Source organism: Manis javanica, chromosome 13, assembly GCF_040802235.1.
Source record: "Manis javanica isolate MJ-LG chromosome 13, MJ_LKY, whole genome shotgun sequence".
Taxonomy (NCBI): domain Eukaryota; kingdom Metazoa; phylum Chordata; class Mammalia; order Pholidota; family Manidae; genus Manis; species Manis javanica.
In genome coordinates, this window is record NC_133168.1 from 7,465,090 (window position 1) to 7,487,039 (window position 21,950).

Here is a 21,950-nt window from a genome sequence, read left to right on the forward strand (position 1 = left end):
GGGAAATGTTCTGCAGCCACAGGTGAAATTCTAGTGCTCCCCCTGGCTTGACGTCAGAAGGCCCCGTGCAGCCTGCCTTCCCTTCTAGTACTTATTTAAAATTGTGTGTCAAGGTCACTTGTTTCCTTCTTTGGTTTGAAGCTTTTGTTCCTGGTTCCTTTTAATATTTTACTGTTATTAGCATTTTCATTTCTAACCCACTGTACATATCTCAGTTTTTTAAATCTGCTTAGAATTTTCTAATTTGTAAATTGAGTAATTTGTAAATTGAGAATTGATTTTTTGCACCTTTGAAATCCTCTTCTTGATCATATTAACTGTAAAACATATTTGTAAAATGCAGTAAATGGTGTGACATACTTTCTGTGCTAAATGTCAAAAAAAACCTTTGTTAGCTTTTATAGGAAAATACAAATAAGAAATATCAAAAATTGAAGTGGTCTAAATGTTCCAAATTTGATGGCAAAGCCAGAACTGGTGGTGTCTGGTATTTTGATTAGCTCTCTGCTATTTTATCAAGAGACAAATTGATCTTAAGGAAAGTTAAATAACTTTGTTAAAGGTGATTTGTTTTTTATCACAACAGTATTTACAATAACCAAGTTATAGAAGCAACCTAAATGTCCATCAGTAGATGAATGGATAAGCAAGATGTGGTAGACATACAAGATGGAATATTATTCAGATATTAAAAAAAGGAAATCCTGACATTTGCAGTAACATGGATGGAGCTAGAGGGTATTATGCTCAGTGATATAAGCCAGGCAGAGAAAGACAAATACCATGAAATTTCATGTGTTTGTGGAATATAAAAACAAAATGAACAAAATAGCCTTAGACATATAAACACAGAAGTGACTGATGGGTTACCATGGGGGAAGAATTGGGGTTGTTGGGTGGGGAGGATGAGGGGGATAAAGCGGCATAAAAATCTCAGTCATAAGTCGGTCACAAGGATGGTAGTACAACATGGAGAATATAGTCAGTCGGTCTGTAACATCTTTCTGTCTTGACACAGTAACCGCACTGGTTGGGATGAGGATTTAATATGAGTAACTGTTGAACCACTGTGTTGTATGCTTGAAACCAATATGAGATTGTATATCAATGATACTTCAATTAAATAAAAAAGCATCGCATCCTTTAAAAGGAAAAAAAAAAAGTGATTTGTTGAGACGGTCCATACTGAAAACAGATGAAGGTGAGTCAGGACCAACTCCGGCGCTCGCATTGCTGATCTTCTCTAAGAAATGCCTGAAGTGTTTACATTAAAATCATCTTCAAATAAATGAAAAATACCTAAATATAAGACTTAGCCAAATAGCATAAAGATACAGGTTTATATCTTAGTCCCTCCCACTACCTCCTGCATTGTATTTACAGCAAAACTTCCCAGTAATTGAATGCTTTTAGAAGTTTAGTGGAAAAGGGGAAACCATGGTTCAAGGAGCTGACTTAGTGAGCTAAGAGCCAGAGGGCTGTGTGCTGCAAAGTGTACTTGTGCTGTCAGTTTGCTGGGTTCATTTGGGAGAGTTTCTTTCAAATATAGTAGAGGCCAGATGTACCCTTCAGCTCATGTGATGTGATGTGATGTCACCTGCAACCTGAAGGACTTCAGCAGCAGGGCGCTTAAAGACTACAGGCTAATGCTATCGTCCCATGAAGGAGAACACGCACGTACGCAAAGAAGTGTGACAGGGTAGGTTGATTAGAAAGATCTCTGGAGACTTGCGCTTCTTAATTTAAGTTGGAATTAATGTATGTTAAATACCAACTTCTACCAGAATATTTGAAGAACTGCACAGTATCCCTGCACCTCATACAAAAAAATTACTCCTCCATGAAGCCCGTAAGGCTGCCATCATCGCCAGTGATGGTGGTGAACGTTTGTTATGGGCTTGCTTGGTTATCGGGCTCTGTCCTGCTTGCTTTGCGTGGGCTCATTTGTTACAATAGTCCGAAGAAGTGATAGAATTATCCTCATTTTACAGATGAATACTAAGTAATTTTCCCAAGATCACATCAGAAAGAACAAAAGCTTTCAGCATAAGCTGGATTTATAATAGAACTGTATCTCCCTGGGTTCCTTTTGTCCTGTAAAGATGATTTAAAAATTGTTCCCATCGTCTAGTCAGAATTTGTCTTAAAATCAGGAACATCACAGGAATTTCCACTTCTTTTTAAACCAAGAATCCCCACTAGACCATGAATAATATTTCTTAATGGCTACCTCTGTTTCAGTGCCTACTCACATCACCTCTCTTTAAGTACTCTAGTTCCCTTTTCAACAGTGTGCCTACAGTTACCTTAACCAGTTTCTAAGAGGAGCTTGTTAATATGATTGATACTTGTAATTGCTTTATGATAGCACTCTACAGTGTCCGTTGATATGCTGTTTACCTTTTTGTATCAACTGCTTATGATCCTTCTCAAGGTTTTTATATTATGCTAGATGGACCATTGAATTAACCTCACTTCTCTGTCCTTCTCCCTAAAACTACAATAATTGGAAATAAAGAAGAAAGAGCAGATTGCTCATACAACCACAGGGGGGAGGAGGAAGGCCACCATAACTCTAAGATAGCCCTGTAATAGATAACATATGGCCACTACGACAAAATGAGTGTAAAGTCATATATCCTGCATAACAAGGCATGTATTTATACAAATCAAGTTCATGTCCTGCTGCCCTAATGGACGTTGAGAAGGGTGAACCAGGGGACCTGTCTTGGTAATCATCTAGGTGATTCAGGGCCTGAAAGGGAGACATTTAAGGAGCTACGTCCGGGTGGGTAAATTTTAATTCTTACATAACTTCACCACAGAAGCTGTCATTTTACACTGTTACCTTCAGTGTCCAAGGTGTTTTGAGCTATGAAGTTTCCAGCCTTCTCTTTCACACATGAGATAATATGTAGCTCATATGCCACTCAAATTAATGTTAACATGTTCTGATAGGCTTTAATTGTCATAAAAGGTGCTGGTCAAAAAATAACTTCAATAAGCTGCATAAGTAGAGAAAAAAGAGAAAAAAGTGGTATACTTTCCTGCATTCAAAGAACCTTCTGAAATTCGTAAAAATAAATCTTAAATGTTTATTGGTGGGGTTGTTCTTTACCCCAAACTTCAAAACCATAATTTGGCCTCTTTATCTCTATAATAAATCTCTGATAAACTTAAAGTGTATTACATGTCAAATAACCAATATTGTATTTTTTCTATGACCCACAGCTTTTCTGAAAACACATTGTATCTTCAATCTATTTTTAAAAGCATTTTAATTGATAAACATAAGTTAGGTATGTATGCACATACTACAGTCTGAAATAGGAAGGAACAGGATAAAGAAAACAAAGAAGATACATTGATATGAATATTTTTCATTGACCTAATTCTTTTAACTAAGAAAATACAGTGACTATAGCTGGGTCTGTATTTTCCGTTAACAAATGGTTCCCATTTGTAGTATATTAAAAAGCATAAAAATGTTTGATGATACCCCAAGATAGAACTGCCTTGAAGCAGGGCTAATGTAACCTTTGAGGAGTATTTACCTGTGGGTGGACCACGCGCAGGCTCAGTGGATTGTCAGTGGATTGAGGAACGTCCATGTCAATTAAATGAACAACTTTTAGAATCATAGAGTCAAATACAGTTAGCAGTGAAAACAGTCCAGGTATTGTGGAGCTTAACAAAAGTAGTGCTTGGTCAAATCCTTAATCCAATACTTGTAAGAAATGTTTTTATAGCAAATGGTAGATCAGCTCTTCTGTATATTCTTATTAGAATCCTTTCACATTTTTTAAATGCTTATAATTAGACCAAATGAAAAGATAACCCTCATGTGGACAGTACGGCACAATAGGCTTCAGAAAGCTTCCTCAAATCATTTTGAGGAAAAGATGGGCAGAATATAAGTAAATAACTCTTAGACTTCCAAAAATGGATTATACACATTTAGCAATCTACAATTTAGAGTGAATTGCTGCAACTCAAGTCTTTGGAGGACCCCGAAATGAAGAATACACTATTAAGTTTTAAATATATATATGTTTTGTGGGTATATTTCAAGGAATATTCATAGTATGAGCATACATTTGGAGGATTTTTTTGTCATCCAAGGTCTGCTGGAACCTGTCAGTAACTATTTATCATGTCACTGGCAAGGTGACTTGGGCATAATTCTTGGCACATAGTGGATCTCAGTATATCATGAGTGAATGGGGTGAATAAACATTTCCCATTTTCCTTTATAGTTCTTTCTTAGCAGAGGATTGAAAGGGGGGATTTATTGTGTATGGCTTCTCACAATGTTTCTAAGATTATCTGCCAAATCTGAATTGTCTACCAACAAATGCAGTCTGTTTGTTGTAAACATTATTGTGACCTTATCAAATTCATAGAGACAAGGGAGTCTCATTCAGGCTGCTTTCCTGATAGCCAGGGGCTCATATCTCGCCAGAAGCCTGACGAAGCTTTATTAATGGATGTCTGTCTAAAAACAAATAATTATAAGTGCACTTAATCCTGAGTGATTGTTCTTCCAAATGCAAAGATTCACACTATGAGTGCAAAATCTTCATCCCGTTAGCAGTTATTTTACTATATCAAAGCTACGTTTAAATTCCACAGCAGAACACCCCAAATACCACCTACAATGAGCACCATTCCCCATTCCAGAAGCAACACAGAGCTGATGCATTTAACATTTCCAAAACCAACACAAATGTGTGGATTTTGAGGTGTTAAACACCTTTACTTACTCTTGTGGATTTCCAGGCAATCTCCCTTCAAGGACTGTAATGTAATTTGGAAGGCTATTTCCCCCTGGGTGACTCTACCTGTAAGCTTTTGTATGACAATTTGGGGGTGGTTTACTGATGATACGATGCCACATGCAGGATCCCTCTACCCCCAGCTCCTCTCCTCATACCCACATAATAGCCCTTTTCCCGGGTGGGGCTGGAGGAAATGAGTAATGCTTAACCCATTTGTGTGATCAAGTCACTTAAGCAGCTACTGTGAAATGTTAATCACAACTTTAATTTGTAGTGCATTAGCATTTTGATTAACTTGCAGGCTTGCTAGCACACTTGAAGCGCTTTTACTCATAGTTACAGCTCGGAAATGACTCTTTGATTAATTAAGTTGGTTAGACAGCAGCTGAGCTTCCTGAATGCTGACCTTCTGGGGGTAAAAGTTCAGGAGAAAGTTAGGATGAGCAACTGTTGCTATTGAAACAGAGTCTTATAAATGTACTTACAGCATTTTAATTATTGACAAAATATTGCATCCTTACTGGGAACTGACCTGCGCCTGAAGAGAGCTCCTTCCTGTCAGGAAAGCTTTTTGTCAGGTTTTCCCATCATTGTAAAACTTCTAGGAGCTCTTGAGCTAAATAGTGCATTTTCCAGCAGATGTCTAACAGCTAATGTTTTGACAAGCTATCTTGGATGAATTGCCATAGTTTCCTCTAAAAATAAACTTTATAATAGTTTTAGACTTACGACACAGTTGCAGAAATCGTGCAGAGAATTCCTATAATGTACCACACCCAATTTTTCTCTGTGATTAGAGTCTTACGTTAATATGGTACATTTGTCACAATTAATGGGCCAATATTGATGCACTATTATTAACTAATGTTTAAACTTCCCTGGAATTCTTTAGTTAATGTCAAGATACCACACTGCATTTAGTTGCCGTGTCTCCTTAAGCTTCTCCTGGCTGTGAGTTTCTCAGACTTACATTGTTTTTGACACTCTTTCCATTGTATTTTGCAGTCTCATCACAGTCCATAAATAACAACTTGGTTTTTATAAATCGGTGAAATTATTTTTTTCATCCTAAATAAGTTAATCTTTCTCTTAAACTCTGACAGCATATTATCTTTATGCCATTTAATTTGAAAAGATGTAGCACATTACCTACCCACTTCAACCTTTTGTCATTTTCTTATTTTCATCTAGTTGTTCCAGTCTCTGCACTATCCCTAGGTACATTAGGATGACTGTGAGAGATGTGAGGAAAAGGGGAGATGGTTCCTTGGAGAGGAGAAAGGATGAAGGGAGGAAGAAAAGAGGGTTCGAGTCATCAGATGCTAAGAGTGGGTAGAAGGGCTGGAGCATCGCCGGCCCGCCCCACCTGTACCCCCACAGCCACAGTCTTGACGCCACGTAGGCCTAAATTCACAGAATTTTAAAACTGAGGCTTAGAAAATTTTTAGTAATGGACCTCAGACCTACATCTTCTTATCCATCTGAACATTCCTCTTGTACATCGAATGACAGTTTTTCTTTAAGTGGCCTAAGTCAGTGATTCTCTTCTTTCAATGAAGTTGCCTTAATTTGGCTACGGTACGCAGCGTTCCTATATTCCCTCGGATGATTTAAATGCAGAATTCAGTTGAGTTTCAAAAGATATTTAATGCCCAGATATCAAATAGTTAAGATGTCACTATAGCCAAATGATGAATTAAAATTAATTTTTAGATTTTAGGTTTTCAAAAATCATGCTGATGAAATTTGTTCAGAGACAATAATCAGTTAAATGTATAATTTTGTCTAGAGTTTGTCTTCCTCTGTAATAGAGGGAAAAAAGGACAGATGCAAACCACTTTAAATCCCTCTTGAAATGGCTTGTCAAACATTCAGAAGTAGTGTGGAATGTAGTGTAGTGAGCACAGATACGGAAGTGGAGAACGAAGACCAAGTCTTAACTTGATGTTTTATTAGTATAATTACACAGTCACTGCACTTCTGTGAGCTTCTGTTTCCCTGTCTTTGAAAGGGGATATTGCTGATGCCTGCCTTGTATTTGGTACTGGTGAGGATTAAATCAGAACTATTTACAAAAGTGTTTTGGAGCCCATGAACTGCTATACAAATACTTGCTTGCACCACATATGCATGCTGTGTGTGCACTTTGACTTTCTAATTCAGTGTTTGGGGCTTTTCACAATAACTGAGTGAAATTTTATTTCAGATAAAATACATCGATTTTACTTGCATTTTTAAGTATCATCTCCAATAGCAGGAAATAAGAAGAAAAATATCTTTAGATCTGGGTAAATCTGTCCTTTACAGAAATAGAACACCACTATGAAAATGGGTTTGAATCTAAATGCTAAGACCAAGCTTGATATGCTAAGCAAATTTCTGAAATTGATTCAGAATAAATCTTGAGGACGTCAAGTGTATTCAGGTCATAGAGCAGACCCTTTGGCTTCAGAACGCTTATGGCCTAAAATATTTCCTTCCAGAAAGTGTCCATTTCCTAAATTCTGGTTTTTTTGTTGTGACGGTGAGAAGTGGGTTGTTTTGCATGGCTGTTCTTGTTGTTTTTCCTGTGGATAAAGCCAAGTGCTTCACAAGTTCTTGACCTTCACGGGAGGATGAGGTCTGGGGTGTGCACGGGATGGGTAGCCTCTCCTTGTCTTCTGCCTCCCTCTGCCCTCATGCATCTCTCCGTCCTTCCTCTCTCCTTCGCTCCCTCGCATGTCAGTCAAACAGGCAGACACACACACACCACCTCTTTTCTGCATTCCCTCTGAAATTCCTGAGCTGCCTAATTTTTCTCATTTCTGCAGTAATAAAGTCTGCCTCCTCAGGTCTCTCAAACCACCTCTTCTCAGATTTCTGCTGCTTTTCTCCAGGTTATGTTTTATTTTCAATGTCCGAGATTTTTTTTCCCAAACTATGTTCCAAACTATACCAATTTCCCACCATCATCAAACACCGTCTCATAGTCTTCAGCTTCCTCCCAGCTCTTCCAGTTACACGGTGGCTTCAACAGATGACCTTTTCCACGTCGTGATTGCCTGCATCCCAGACTCCTCCCCTCTAATAATTACTGTATCCAAGCCACTTTAGCCACCACACCCGTGGTCACACCTCTGAGTCTCTTCTTGACCGTAGCATCTTTACCAGTCGGCATGACTGGACATTTCTGTCACTCTTAGACCTGGAATCTCTTCCTGATCATCAGTTCAGTCCTCCGTCCCCTAGGACTTCACCTGCCACCCTCAACAGCGGGCCCTAGCGCGGGCCGTTTCAACAAGTCACTGAAATGTAACCTAAAATCTCACCTTCCTGGGGAATTGTCAGCCTTCTCTTTTATAGCCAAATCAATCAGACTCATTGTAGCTGGAAACCGTCACGGAACACTGCTAATCGTCTCTACTGAGTTCTGTACTAATTGTCTCACAGTCATGCTGTTGGAACTCACTGCTGCTCCAGTTTTCATTCACGTCATGAATTCCCCCGGTACTTTCTGCAGACCTTTTCATGCTCCTTGACAGTCCTTTTCCCCAGCAAGAGACGCGTCCTCCAGAGATGAAGGAGCCCCTCTCGGTCTCCCGGTCTTCACCGCGGAGCTTCTCCCTCTCCAGTGACTGTGTGTGTGAGGTCTGCGCTGGCCAGTGGAAGCTTCTCTTTGCTCTGAGGTGTTGCCCACCTCACCTTCCTGTAATCCCAAGAGGGTCTTTTCTCTGTGCAGCTTATTCTGTGCTTAGTATATACTGCTTTTTTTTTATTAATGTAGGTTTTTCTCACCCTCATTTCAAGGATACTACTTATCCACCTGGAAAGAGAGAAAGTGAACTTTATGAAAACAATAATAAAATAGTATGAGTATGTTTGCATTTTATTGGTGTTCTTACAGTTAATTCAAAGGCACAGACTCCTTTCAGGCGAAGTCTCTCTCTACTAATACCACACCATCTCCAAACCTGTATCAAGTGTTCATGAACTATATATATCTTTTCACACTTCATCCAAACTTATTGTCATGTCACAAAACCTTCCAAAGTCCCACTTTATCTTGTGTATATGTTCACCGTAGAATCTTCTACTCTAATATGGCTCCCATTGGAATTCCACATACCTTCCTGGTATCTTGAACTTTACAGACAGTATACCGTACCAGTTAAAAGCAAGCACTGTGGAGTCGAGCTTCTGATCATTTGTGTCCCAGCTGTACCCATTTACCAGGGCTATGTAGCCTTGGGCATGTTTCTTTACCTCTCTGAGCTACAGTGTCTTCATTTATAAAATGGGTTTCAATTCAGTAACTTACTGAAAGTGATTATCAGATTATTTTACAGAGAAGCCATGCTTAATAAACAATCATTCTAACCATGACTATGTCAGTAGTGCCCTTGAGAATACCTTAGGGGCCCTCCCCCATTTATCCTCTCCTGCCCTTCCAGATCTCATCTCCAGGTAACCTCTCTGATATCCTCGCCTCTGCTTGAGAGCTGCGCATTGCAACTGTTGTGGCTGCCCAGTTTGTGCCCAGGATTTCTGAGCCCACGACCCTAGCCCATACCTTCTCTCAAGCTCACTTTTACCTGGACTTGTCACCTGGCAGTGGCATCTCAATTAAAAAGTGTTCCAAAGCAAACTCATCACCTATAAATAAATATGTCAGTACCAGCTACCAGAACCCTCAAGCCCATTTACCTGGACTGCCCCTTGGGCTCAGCCCCTTTTAGTATGTACATCTGACCAGTAACGTGGGCTTGTCCACTCAGACCGAGAACCAAGCTCTCATCATCCAGTCTGGCCTGAGCTTCAGGGGCGGCCTTAGGCCTTGTCCCCAGTGGTCTTGTAATTGCACACGTCTCCTGATGAACCGTTCTGCCCACTCCATGCATCTGCTCATGAAGTCCTGCACCGCTCAGTGCAGAAATGCATACCAACAGACCCAAAAGAAATCCCTGTTAGAATGGATTGTTTAGTTGTTCATCTTATCATAGAAAAGCTTTAGAAACAGGCACCTGTTCGTTGAGATCTGTGTTCCAGGCAGTCTGTTAGATACCTTACATAGTACATTGCCCTGAGCACCCCCTATAAGGAGGTATAATCCCCCTTCTCTAAATGAGAAGTGTAGCAGAGTTGGGTTACATGATTTCCCCAAATTTACCCATAATAAGTAGGACAAAAGTAGGATTAAGCACGATGTCTGTTTGATGTCAGAACTGTAATGTGTTCCCTACACCGCACTGCCCTTTGGCTGGCATGCAGTAACTCAGGCAGAGTGTTGTTATAATCATTGTAATTGGCTTTTTACCAATATTCTTGCACAAAACAAAATGTTTCTTGCGTGCCCTCCACTAGGGCTAGAGTTGCAAAGAATACTTCCAGTTTCTGGTCGCCAAAGAGTCCCTAGTCTAAAGGGCAGATGTGTAAACAAAGAACCACAATAGAATACTGGCGGCACGTGTCAAGAGCAGCAGGCACATAGGGAAAAAACACCTAAAATCCATGCGGAAGAATCAGGGAGACTTCACAGTAAGAAGCAGCAGTTGGGCATTTTCGAGAGTGGCTAGGAATTTCCCAGGTGGACGAGGTGGAGGGAGCAGTATTTGTAAAGAGCGCGCGGTAAGGGCAAGGCAGGTGTGCTGACCTCAGAGTCCAGGACCGGATAAGAACCGAGTGTGGACTGTCGGCCGTGAGTGTCAGCTTTTGTCCTCTAGACGGTATGAAGCCCTTGAAGAAATTTTAGCAGAGGAATGACAGTAAAAATTCACTTAGGTAACAATATAAAATACGGATTGAAGAAAAATTAGGTGAGAATGAGAAGCAGTATTTATAATCCAGGTGAGAGTTGATGACAGTCTGCGTAAGGCCGGGGGTCGGGGAGTGGCAGTCAGGGCCAGAGACCACGGGATCAACCAGGGAGTGACTGAGCAGAGACATGTAGCAGGTTTGGTTGTCCACCCTCAGGTAATGACAAAACCCTTCATCATCCCAGATTCTTAATCTCCCTACCTGCCCTTTCTCTAAATGAAAGCAAGAGAAATGATAGTTTTCGATTCATGACATAGCTTTTCATTGACTTCATGTAAGCAATCACTTGGCATGATTTTTTACATTTTCACATCTGGATCATGCAATGAAACATTGTTGGGAACTCCCATAAATTCTATGAAATCTTTCAACTTCATCATGAAAACTTCAAAGTTAAAAACATATGGTCCATCCGTCCCACTCTTCTCATATGTGAGCTTTTGGTCTGGAATTTATTTCCAGTCAAGTTGTAATGCAAAATCAAGTAAAATCGCCGTAGTTACTCCACATTACAACTTCTAACATCGTCGTGACGCTGCAGTGGGGTGGTTACTCATTTCTTTTCGTCCTTTTCCCTTGCAGAACTCAAGGGTTGTGACTTGGGAACAAATGGCTGTTTTTTCTTTTTTTTGGTCTGCCTTTGGCTGACATGCAGTAACTTAGGCAGAATGTTGTTATAATCATTGTAATTGGATTTTTACCGATATTCTTTCACAAAACAAAATGTTTCCTGAATAGTTATTGTTCATCATGACCTGCTCGTGTTGTTTACTTCAAAGAAAGGCAGTGTTTTAATCAGCTGTGCAGAGAACAGGAAGAATGGAAGTAGATTTTCCCTAGATTTACAAACATGTATATTCATACATGTATACACATTTATATACATACAGACTCATATACACCTAGATAACTATATCTGTTGTATTAATATTCAGGCTTATTGATGTATAATTAGTAGACTCATGGGTGCTAAAGACCAAGTGGCCACTCCCTCACATTAACCATGCTATCCAAAAAAGTCGATCCATTTCCTTGTAATGCGTATAAAAAAGACCACAGATTGGTTTAGCCAGATGTTCTTTTTAACCCATATTATTTTTTGTACATTAGAGAATACAGAACAGTAAAATCAAAACTTAGAAGGAAAATTGTCTACCTCAGTAATACTAAGTAGTACGGCAAATTAATTTTACTAGCATAATATACCTTAAAAATTATTTCTAAAAATGTACTAATAGACTTTGTACATTTCATAAATATTTTGCTGTCGGTGAGATCTTTATTATTAAAATATTATTTTAAGCATTTATTAGGCACATCTAGTTTATCTTACCCTTATCTCTTCATTTCCCAAAACAAGAGTGTACTCCTAAAACTGTGTAAAGTAACGGCCTCAGATCATGATACTAACTTATGTGTCTTCAAGTCAACATTCTCCTGAATCTAATTTAATTGAAATAGCTTTGCCTGTGTAAACTTCTCCTTTGTTTAAATAAGATTTCACTGTTTAGTTTTGCCTTAAGCAAATGCAGCCATTTGTTTGTCCATAAAACATTAGATTAAATGTATAGACTAATATGAACAGCTTCTCATCTTCCCACATGTACCACTGGCAGTTGCCCCTTTATAAATGTGTGCTGCATTGCTGTCACTGCAAACCAGGCCTCTGTCTTTAGCCTGCTCTTTGGGGAAAATACATTTTTGGCAAAAAATATCTCGTATCATCTTACCATTATTGATTTTTAAATTTGGAAGAACACGGCCTGAGATTGACTCTGCAGCTGCTGATGCTCTTGATACAGTGAATTTCATAGGTATTTGCTCTCGAAGGACACTGAGTTATTTTTGTTTTATTACTGGGTACCAGGGTCACCTGGCTACATTTGCTGCCATTTAAAAAGCTAAATATCTGGCCCTTTGTAGGAAGTAATGGGCAATAAATAGCATGAGAGATCCGGTTTGTTTCCTCCAATCCAACTAGTTTATTTTCTATTTTGATTAATGGTAATTTAGAGATGTAATCCTTGTTTTCCTTGTTTGTTTTCTGTGAAGGCCAGTGCCAGAGCCCCACTTGGGAGGGCATGTACCGTGGTCTTCTTGTAACGTGTGCATTTTCCCTGCTCAGGCAATGCTGGACGTGGCTGCGAACCAGGGCTGGCTGGTGACCGCCCTCAATATAACCAACCTGGTTCAGATGGTGATCCAGGGCCGGTGGCTAAAAGACTCCTCCCTTCTTACAGTCCCCAACATAGAACCTCACCATCTGCACGTTTTCAGGTAGCTGTTCTAATTCTCAATGTAATCAGGTTTTTTTATTTCAAAAAATATTTTCTTTACATGTGCAGTGACTTGAATTTCACAGTGTGCCCGGAGTATTGGCCCTTCACAGGAACGTGCCAGTCTCCCAGAAGGAGAAGCGCCCCGGTGATGCAGCATTCTCACTTGGGATTTGATTATCTGTCCCAAGCTGAAACCACAGTTCATTTTAACCTTCTATTAAATTGCTTTTCATTTGCAACATTGAATACATTTCTATTTTAACTGTGTTTAGTCCTTTCCTATATCAGCCTTCATTTTAAAAGATGTTACTAAAATGATTTGTGATCTAAATTACCAATTTATTATTGCACAAAAGATTTGAGGGATCTGAAATCCATGGTCAAAGGTAGATTGTGCACCCACCTGATGTCCAAAACTGGATAGCTGTATATTCTGGTGGCTCAAGATACCACCTGTACTTAAAAGGAGAGTTTATCTTAGCAACAAATCATTTAACTCTTAGGTCTGGTGTACAAGCCTGCAAATATTTCAGCAAGGAAAAGAACAGTACATATTATAGACAAGGTTGGCAGTGTTTAAATCTAAACGTTCCTTCCGCACCAGTGCCGCACACCAGTCGAGAGGCCCTTGGCAGCCAGAGTGCTGGGTCAAGGCCCCGTAGCCAAGCAGTGCGGCCTGGCTGCAGGTTGCCATCATGCCCCCTCTGCCTCTTGGCAGCTGCACTAGGAGTGGCAGTCCCTTGAGGCATCTCGATGCAGATCCAGCCACAACCTGAGACACACACTGGGCCACCTCAGGATAGTCCTGCAGTTTGGCGCAAGTGTCCTCAGATCCAGGACAGTTATTTTCATGGTGCTTGAGTCCCGACCATGGGACGTCCGTGGAACTAAAAGCTACACTCAGACAGTGAGCCACGCCAGCAGCAGGTGGCACGAGAGGAAAAGCAGATACCACCTGTGTCTGCAGCTCAGTTTCAGGGACCCTTCCAACGTGGCACCAAAGGCCGTGGGAGCTGGGTTTCAGCAGCAAAGCAGGCACATAAGGGCTCAATCCCGGCACAGCCTGCAGGGCTGTTAGGGAAGTTGTGTGGGGCCTGGGAGATTGATCCCATTCTTTGCTGCCACCCTGAAAATTGCTGTGCAATTTCTATTACATTTTTCTTTTGCTGTATAAACAGGAAACAAAGGGTAAGATTCAGGTTCACTACATTCCCAGGGATCTGGCACCATTTATGCTATAACTCTCAGAGATTCCCAAAATGTACTATTCGTTGTATGTTCCCAGCAACTTACAATGAGAACTTTATTCCTGTGATCATATTAGAGGCATTCCCTGCACCCATGAAAAACATCTCAAGGCTCCATTGTGGTGCCTTATCCATATGGAAGTGTCCGTGCCCCGTACTGCCTCCCTGTAGGAAGGCACCCCTGTCTGCGGAACCCTAAGTGCTCTCTGAGCTCACATGTCAACACCCTTTTATGTCTTAAAAGTGATACTGTCTTGGATTGATATCGTAGAGAATACTGGCTAGTAATGGCCTCTAAACTTAATAATGCCCTCTAAGTAAATGGTAATCTTAATTTTTTTTAATGTTCTAATTAGAGAAACCCTCGTTTTCAGCAGTTCTCATTTGTGCTTTGAAAGAATTGTTTGGTTGGTGTTGACATTTTTCCTTAGGAAGTGGAGCTCGGGCATCAAGGGCCCGCGTGCTGGCTGCCGTGGCTTCCTCGAGTGCCTCCCTGAACTGGTCCATGCCTGCGGAGGGGAAGACCATGTATTCAGCTCCATGTTAGAAAACGAGCTACCAGCTGCAAAAATGAAGCAGGTAAAGCGATCGCCTCCATGCCCCAAAGCTCCCTTACTCTGGGAAGTCACACCAAGAGTGTGGCTTTCGGTGTCACCTGGCTTTCCGTTCTGTTGGCCACTCACCAACCATGATCTTGACCATGAAAACCTCAGACCTGCACGCGAAGTTCTTGAGAAAATTAAACAGGATGTTATTATGTTAACTGTTGTATACAATTCCTGATAGAGAATAAGAACTCAGTAGTGATATTAAAAATAATGGAAGAAGCAATATTTAGCAGTTGCACTGGCATTATTAGAAGTGGTTTCAGCGTAATTCAGCTGAGCTGGCTGCAGAAGGAGGCCGCTACAGCCTGCCCTTCCTAGGCTGCCTAGGCCCGCTTCGCATCCCTTTCTTCAGGGTAGGAAACCTCCTAGGTTTTCTCTTCCAAGGTTTTCTCTTTTTTCCATTTGGGTGTATTTTCATCCTCTCCGTCAGTTACTCTTGTATGCCCCCTCCCTTATTGTAATCACTTTGTCTTTCTAGATGCTTAAGTATTCCTTCAAATAAACAAGATCTTACTTGTATGCCATATAACTTAGATAGAAAACTAAATCCACAGGGTGAGAGACAGCATAGGTCATCTCCAGACCCTCCGTGGGAAAGCTGAAAGAATGAATCAGTGATACCAGAAATATCTGCTGCAATATCTAGACTTTTAAATCTTAAGCAGTTATATCTTAAACATGTCAAAGTAAACATTCAGGATTTATAACATAATTAATATATTGATATGCAAATGCAGATATTGAAATGAAGAAACTTCTAAACCATGTCAATTTTTTTTTCCCAGTGCAGCTTATTTTTGAGCAAGGCTTAGGAAAAGTATAACAGGCACTGAAGTCTGATTGTTCAATTTCTGGTTGACCCAAAATTGGCACCAAACACTTTTTAAATATTCATAATAAGTGCCTACCTTTCTAGCTAAATTACCATCGAAATTATGAATAAAAACAATATATTTAAATCAAAACAAGGCTTCTGTTAGCAACAACAGATTTCTAACGCAACATACATTGATTTCAAGCCAAGTTTTAGATGTGATGAAAAATTAGAACATTGTTATAATTAGTTCAGGGAGAACTCTGAAGTAAACTTACTTAATTTATTTGCATAAATTGCCGTTCTGTTATCTTTAAAACCAAATGCAAATTGGCTCAGTCTGATATGATGATGGTTATTTGGCTCAAAAGTGCTTCAATTTGCAGAGCAATCTGGTGTCGGCTCTGCAGTGAGGCGATCCCAGGTAACATACAAATCCTGAATTATTCCAGAAATTAGTATGTTTAAAGCATCAATTTAAGTGCTAATTGCAGTAGTAATGAGAAAAAGCAGTACGACTGTGAGATTTGCATCTTCTACCCCATCAGTATGCCTGGAACGGCTGCTGACTGGCAGAGGATTTGGCTGCTAATTAAATAATTGTATGCATGGCAGTGCTGTAGCCTGATTCAATAGATGAAGATTAATCCTCAGATAAATATGTTTGGCTGCTATTGAAATGTCTTAGCAGTTTCTTTAAAAATAGCTTATGTTTCCTATACATATATATGTGTGTGTGTACCACACACCTAACAAATATATGTGTACACACTGAGAATGAAAAATAATAATGTTAAGTGCTACAAAAAGATTACCTATATATAAAAGCCAGATTTGCCTTGGGGAGGTTTGTAAAGTAAGATTCCAGCAAGTTACTAATAACTGAAGGTACGTGTTGGTAATTTATTTAATGGTACAAGAAACATACGAAGTTTTGTTTCATGAATAAATGTCCCTTGTGTTGTCTCAAAGTTAAATGCTTTGCAGAAATTGTGTATGTAAGTGTCCCCTTGATCACTTTTCCACTCCGGCCATCCTTAGAACATCAAGAGGCACAGCTTTGACACTCAGGGACCGCTGGCTCTGGCAGGGGATAGGCCAGCCTTTGTCACCGTGAAGCACAGTGTAGAACATTCTGCAGCTTTCCTACTTTCAGGTCTATTCCACGCATAACTTCACATCCAAAAAACAAGTTCTAGGATTGGAGTTGGGTTGAAATTTGCGTTGGATTTACATTTTTTTAATTCCTAAGGGTAGTTTGATTCCTCAGGACAACTTCATTTCAGTTAGGTGTGCTCAGCAGTGCTGAAGTCTTAGCCAGCAGGAAATGAGAGCCTATAAGGAAATCAAAGGTGTACCTGAGAGAAGAAAGGAACACCAAAATTGAAGTATTCATGCATTTTTTAAACTAAGGTAGGAGGTAGCAATTGGTTAAAAAAAACAACCAAGGTATGGAGAAGTTTTCTTGATTTTTAGTGATATTACCACATAACTTGTTAGTGTTAGAAAAACGTGAAAGTCACATGAGGACAAAAAGTTTATTTGGTGGCGCCTTCCTTAGGAATTCACTCATGCATTCATGCGGCAAAGATGAGCACTTACTATTTGTGTGATTTCTCACAAATATCTTTGAATTTAAAGTGCAAGAATAAAATCGGTAAAATATTTTCTGCCTCTTTAATATGTATCATTCCAATAGGTATTCTCAGTCTTGATAATGCAAAAACACATGCTTGTTTCTAAAAGGAACCCTAGGCTTGCAGGGTTCCTTATGCTATACAGACATAAAGAAATGTTTTCTTTTCAGAAGACATTTGGAATATGGACTAAAAAAAGCATTTTGTAGAAAGAGTGTTCAATGTATGATGCTGAATGATGTCAGCAATGGCATCATACCATTGTTTTCAAGTTGCCTTTATATCCCTAATTAATGCTCTCGCCTTAGAAGTCACGTAAATGTTAGAGTTCAACAACAGACATTTTTAAATCTATTTTTACTGTAGTCAATAGCCAGTATCTAAGAGGGATTCACAATAAAGGAATCACAAGTTTAGATAATGATTAGTACTTTAGTTGCTTTTAAAAGGACTTTCAACTACAAAGATTAAGAACACACTATCTTTATACACCAACAAAGAAAAACTGGGAAATCTGAACAAGAGTTGTAGACTGTATCAGTGTTAATATCATGGTATTAATATTGTACTCAGTTTTGAAAAACGCCACCATTGTGGAAAGCTGGCGAGCAGTGCCCAGGATCTCTCTGTATTATTTCTTACAACTGCATTGAATCCAGAATTAATCTCAAAACACAGAGATGTATTTTTATTTGTTTGATTTTTTTCTAAATTCACACTATTTCTTACTTGGTCGCTATATTTCACATTAACCATTCCTTTATTATCTTTTCTTTCTTTTCTTATTCAGGCATGGGATTTTCTGTCTCACCTGCCAGTGATCGATGTCGACCTAAGCGTCAGAGGCTGGTGGGATGACTCAGCAGAGGGACATAGTGAACTCTCTGTCACAACTCTGGCTTCAGACAAGCGGAGTGACAGCAGTTGGATCAGATTGCATGCTGATCAAGAGTATGTGCTTCAAGTCAGCTTGCAGAGAGTCCACACTGGGTTCCACAAGGTAGAGTGTCTGGTTTCTGTTCCCAAAGGCTTCACACCAGATACCAGCATGCCCCACCACACATATCTTTTATATTACTAATGTGTCCGTGTCATTTATGAATCCCACTTTCTCAACGGGCTTTAGGCAGTGAGAGTCAGTCTTCTGAAGTCAATCAGTGCTCCACATGTGCCATTTTTCAACCCCAGAATATTTACCAATAACACATTTCCTCGAGTACTGTTCTCAGAGCGTGGTCTCTAGACGCAGTCTGGCAGAATTTCCTGGAGTGCAGATTCCGTGGCCCTACTTAGCAGACTGACTGCGTCAGAATCTCAGCATCTGTACTTGTACCCAGCACCCGGCATGAGTATCAAGGACACTAACGTTTGAGAAGCGCTGTCTCGGAAACACTCTGGTACCTACGGCTCACACTGGGCTCGACATAGGAGAGAGCAAAGCTGTACCACTCAGCTCTCTGAATTTGAGTGAGACCCTAAATCTTTTCTGCACCTCAGTTGCCGCATCTGCCTGCCTCCATTAGAATGTATATGAGAGCTTTGTCAATGTTCTACAGGCCAAAAATGTACAGTATTTTTACTTGAAGTCACTGTGATCTTTTCTGTTGCCTGTGACCCAGCCCTCCAAGAACATTAGTCCACAGCATCTGTTCTCTCAGTCAGGCGCCCCCATATCTAGAACAGCCCTCAGAGGAGTGAGGTTGTGGGTCATTGGTACTGTTCAAATGTGGTTTCAGCACTGTGTCTTCAAGCCCCACTCATCTGATCTCTAATGCTAAAAATCGATGTATGAACTGATTGACCTCTGGCATTTCAAGGCTTTCATCTGGGCATTTTTAGGTATATTAATGCATCCAAATTAAGGAAAATACAGTAATCATCATACAGATAAAAACATGGGACAAAACTATTCTTAACATTACTATTTAAAAATGAGTTTTAATCATGCTAGAAAAGCTACATTTTATTTCTGAATGCAGTAAAAATACATCACTCTGTGACTTCTCTCTTAAAATGCCTTAAGTGAAACATCTCCCACTAGCATATGAGAGCAAGGCGTTATTAGAACATGTCATTACTGGTACATTTTATGCCATAAAGTCATTGTCTTAAAGAATCGCTAGAATAATCTTGTATTTTGTAAAGTCAATCTAAAAGACTTCAAGTGCTATCATTATGGTGATATCTAATCTTGGATTGTGCTGATTAATGTATTTTACAAATTGCTTGTCTCACAATTCCCACTGCTCAGAAAAAGAACTTTTTAATATTACCATATCAGAATACATGTTTTTTCCTCTGATTTTTATTATTGGGTGCTTAAGTGATATGATGCATATCGTGTTAAGGTCCAGAGTCTACTCTTCATCGCCTTTTTTACCCCTAAGTATCAGTTTCTTGTGTACAAATCTTTGGCGTTTTGGTAACATGATAACAACTCAATTTGTTTATTTGTACATGGGGTATTCATATCATTTATAAGAATGGTGTGAGAATTTGGTAATTTGATGTCAAGATTCAAGTCTTCCTGTCCTAACTGAGCCAAATATTCTTTCTGGTGGTTAGAGCCACAAAGCAGGGTCTAGAATGTGCTTTGAGAATCTTGAAAACAGACAGGCAATAGCATATCAGAGACACCAAACCAGAAAATCAAAAACATCCCAGGTAGATACACTGAACCAGGTAGATTTACAGCCTTTGCATATAACAAAGTAGCCTCTTAACCACAACCAAGTGGTGTAGAAAGTCTAGACATTGATGCTGTTTTTTTGTGTATGTGTGGTTTACAGAGAAAACAAGACAGCCATGCGGTTACCCCTCGATTTCCAAAATCAAAAGATGAAGGATGGTTTTTGATATTAGGAGAAGTGGATAAGAGAGAGCTTCTTGCTTTGAAAAGAGTGGGCTTTGTTCGAAATCATCAGGTCGTTTGCATGTCTTTTTATACCCCTGAAGTACCTGGAAGGTAAGCAGAATCTTAGCACCGAAGTTCTGAAAGACTTACGCAAGGCTGTGATTAGAGAGGTGGTTTTACCTTTGCGTTCTATTTTTATATTTTAGGTATATCTACACGCTGTATTTCATGAGCGACTGCTACCTCGGCCTGGACCAGCAGTACGACATTCATCTCGACGTCACGCCAGCGAGCGTTTCCGCGCAGGTTAGCGAGGGGGCCTCTGACGCTTTGACCGACCTGAAAGTGAAGTAGCCTGATCCGAACAATCCCTTTGAAAGAAGTGGTTAAGAATAAGACGTCTGGCTGTTCAGGATCTAGACAAACTCGAGTTACCTCATGTTTCCCTTCGTGGAAGCACCTTCGAGCCTCCGGTCGCCCAGGACACCAGCAAGGGCCGCGGCACGACTCCAGCAGGACCAAGTGAGCTTCCGCGGCCCTGCAACACCGTTGCCTTTTATAATGTCCTCTTCGTGGGTTTCTGGACAGGTACACTGAGGAGAATGCAGGAGACTCCTTTCATGTGTGTACACAGGGATGATATTTAGGAATTGTCAAAGTCTACATCTCACAAGGTAACGTGTTCACAAACACTGACTTCTTTTTTCTAAGGAAAACTACAGGCAGGGCGTACCCGTGTCAGGATTTGTTGCAAAGAATTCCTAGCCCTGAAGCCCGAAATACACAAGGCAAATCTATACGGCGGCACACTGTGTCTCATGTTAGCAAAATGTCTATTGGATCCCATGTAGGAGTAGTTTCAAGAACTTCTTATAGTCAAAAATGTTAATATATGATGTAAAATTACATTGCAGAGGCCAACGATGATGGAAAAGAAAGCAGAATATACTGATCCTACAGAAAATGTAGATACTGTAACTGGTGGAAATAAAATATTCAGAGTGCCACCTCAAGGCAAGCGGACCCAATTATTCCTCCCCATCTGTGCCCCCTCGCGCTGCTATCCTCCTGTTTATTCCCTTCTTCAAGCCCGCACTTGCATTCTCTTCCCAACACTCACTGGCACGAGGAGAGAAGCACAGGCCAACTCGTGCAGTAACGTGTACAGACCATGCGCTACAGTTCTTTGTAGGCTCTGCAGTCCAGGTCCAAGGCAGACCCCTGGCACCTGGACACTACAGGTAGGTAATCACCTGGGGTAAAGGAGATTTCTCAATGTCCATATAATTTCCATCTTGAAAAAGACCTTTTTCAAACTAAAACGTTAGAATTCAATGTCCATATAATTTACATTGTAGTGGAATGAAATCCTGCCTTTAATATCAGTTATTCCTGGTCCTGTGATTAATTTTAAATACTTTTCAGTATAACCACTGCGAGTACCAGACTTTAAAAGTTTTTCTAAAACTGGAATGTATTGCTTTTGTGTACCTCCATTCCCAGGCTAAAAAATAGAAGTGGAATAAGGGGACCAGACATTTACTTGCCAAAATTAGATCTAAATAACTAATGCCAACACCCAGTCCAGTGGCAGTGAAGTGTCTGCAGGCTGTAGTGTCAGAAGTTTCCTCCATATGAAGAGCTCTTTCTACTTTTCCTTTGGCAGTTTATTGCCTAATTGAAATTCATACCTTAGTCACCATTTTAGTGGAATTAAAAGAAAATGAAGATTATAGACAGTCACCAGTCCCTACAGGAACCTGAGGAGACACAGTCTCATTGCCTTCACGTTCATCAGCATCACTGCTTTTTGTTAGGAAACAAGCAGATCTGGGGAGGTGGGAGATCTGCTTCCCTGGACATGCAGCCCAAGCTGTGGGGTCAGTAAGGAAGGAGTCCTGTTATATCCATCAGAGGGAAGAAAAGTAATGTGAATAGTT

General features: G+C 40.1%; 1 protein-coding gene across 4 annotated transcripts in view; it reads left to right on the top strand.

Annotated features, from left to right (window-relative positions):
- ASCC3 (activating signal cointegrator 1 complex subunit 3) overlaps window positions 1–21,023 on the top strand; it is a 285,280-nt gene extending 264,257 nt beyond the window's left edge. For all 4 annotated transcript variants that reach the window (XM_073220915.1, XM_073220914.1, XM_073220916.1 and 1 more), the window contains 5 exons: window positions 12,697–12,848; window positions 14,529–14,676; window positions 17,947–18,156; window positions 19,946–20,121; window positions 20,217–21,023. In XM_073220915.1, coding sequence (XP_073077016.1) covers window positions 12,697–12,848; window positions 14,529–14,676; window positions 17,947–18,156; window positions 19,946–20,121; window positions 20,217–20,364 — 834 coding nt within the window. In that variant the 3' untranslated portion in view covers window positions 20,365–21,023. The remainder of the gene's footprint in view (window positions 1–12,696; window positions 12,849–14,528; window positions 14,677–17,946; window positions 18,157–19,945; window positions 20,122–20,216) is intronic.
- Window positions 21,024–21,950: the final 927 nt, after the last annotated feature.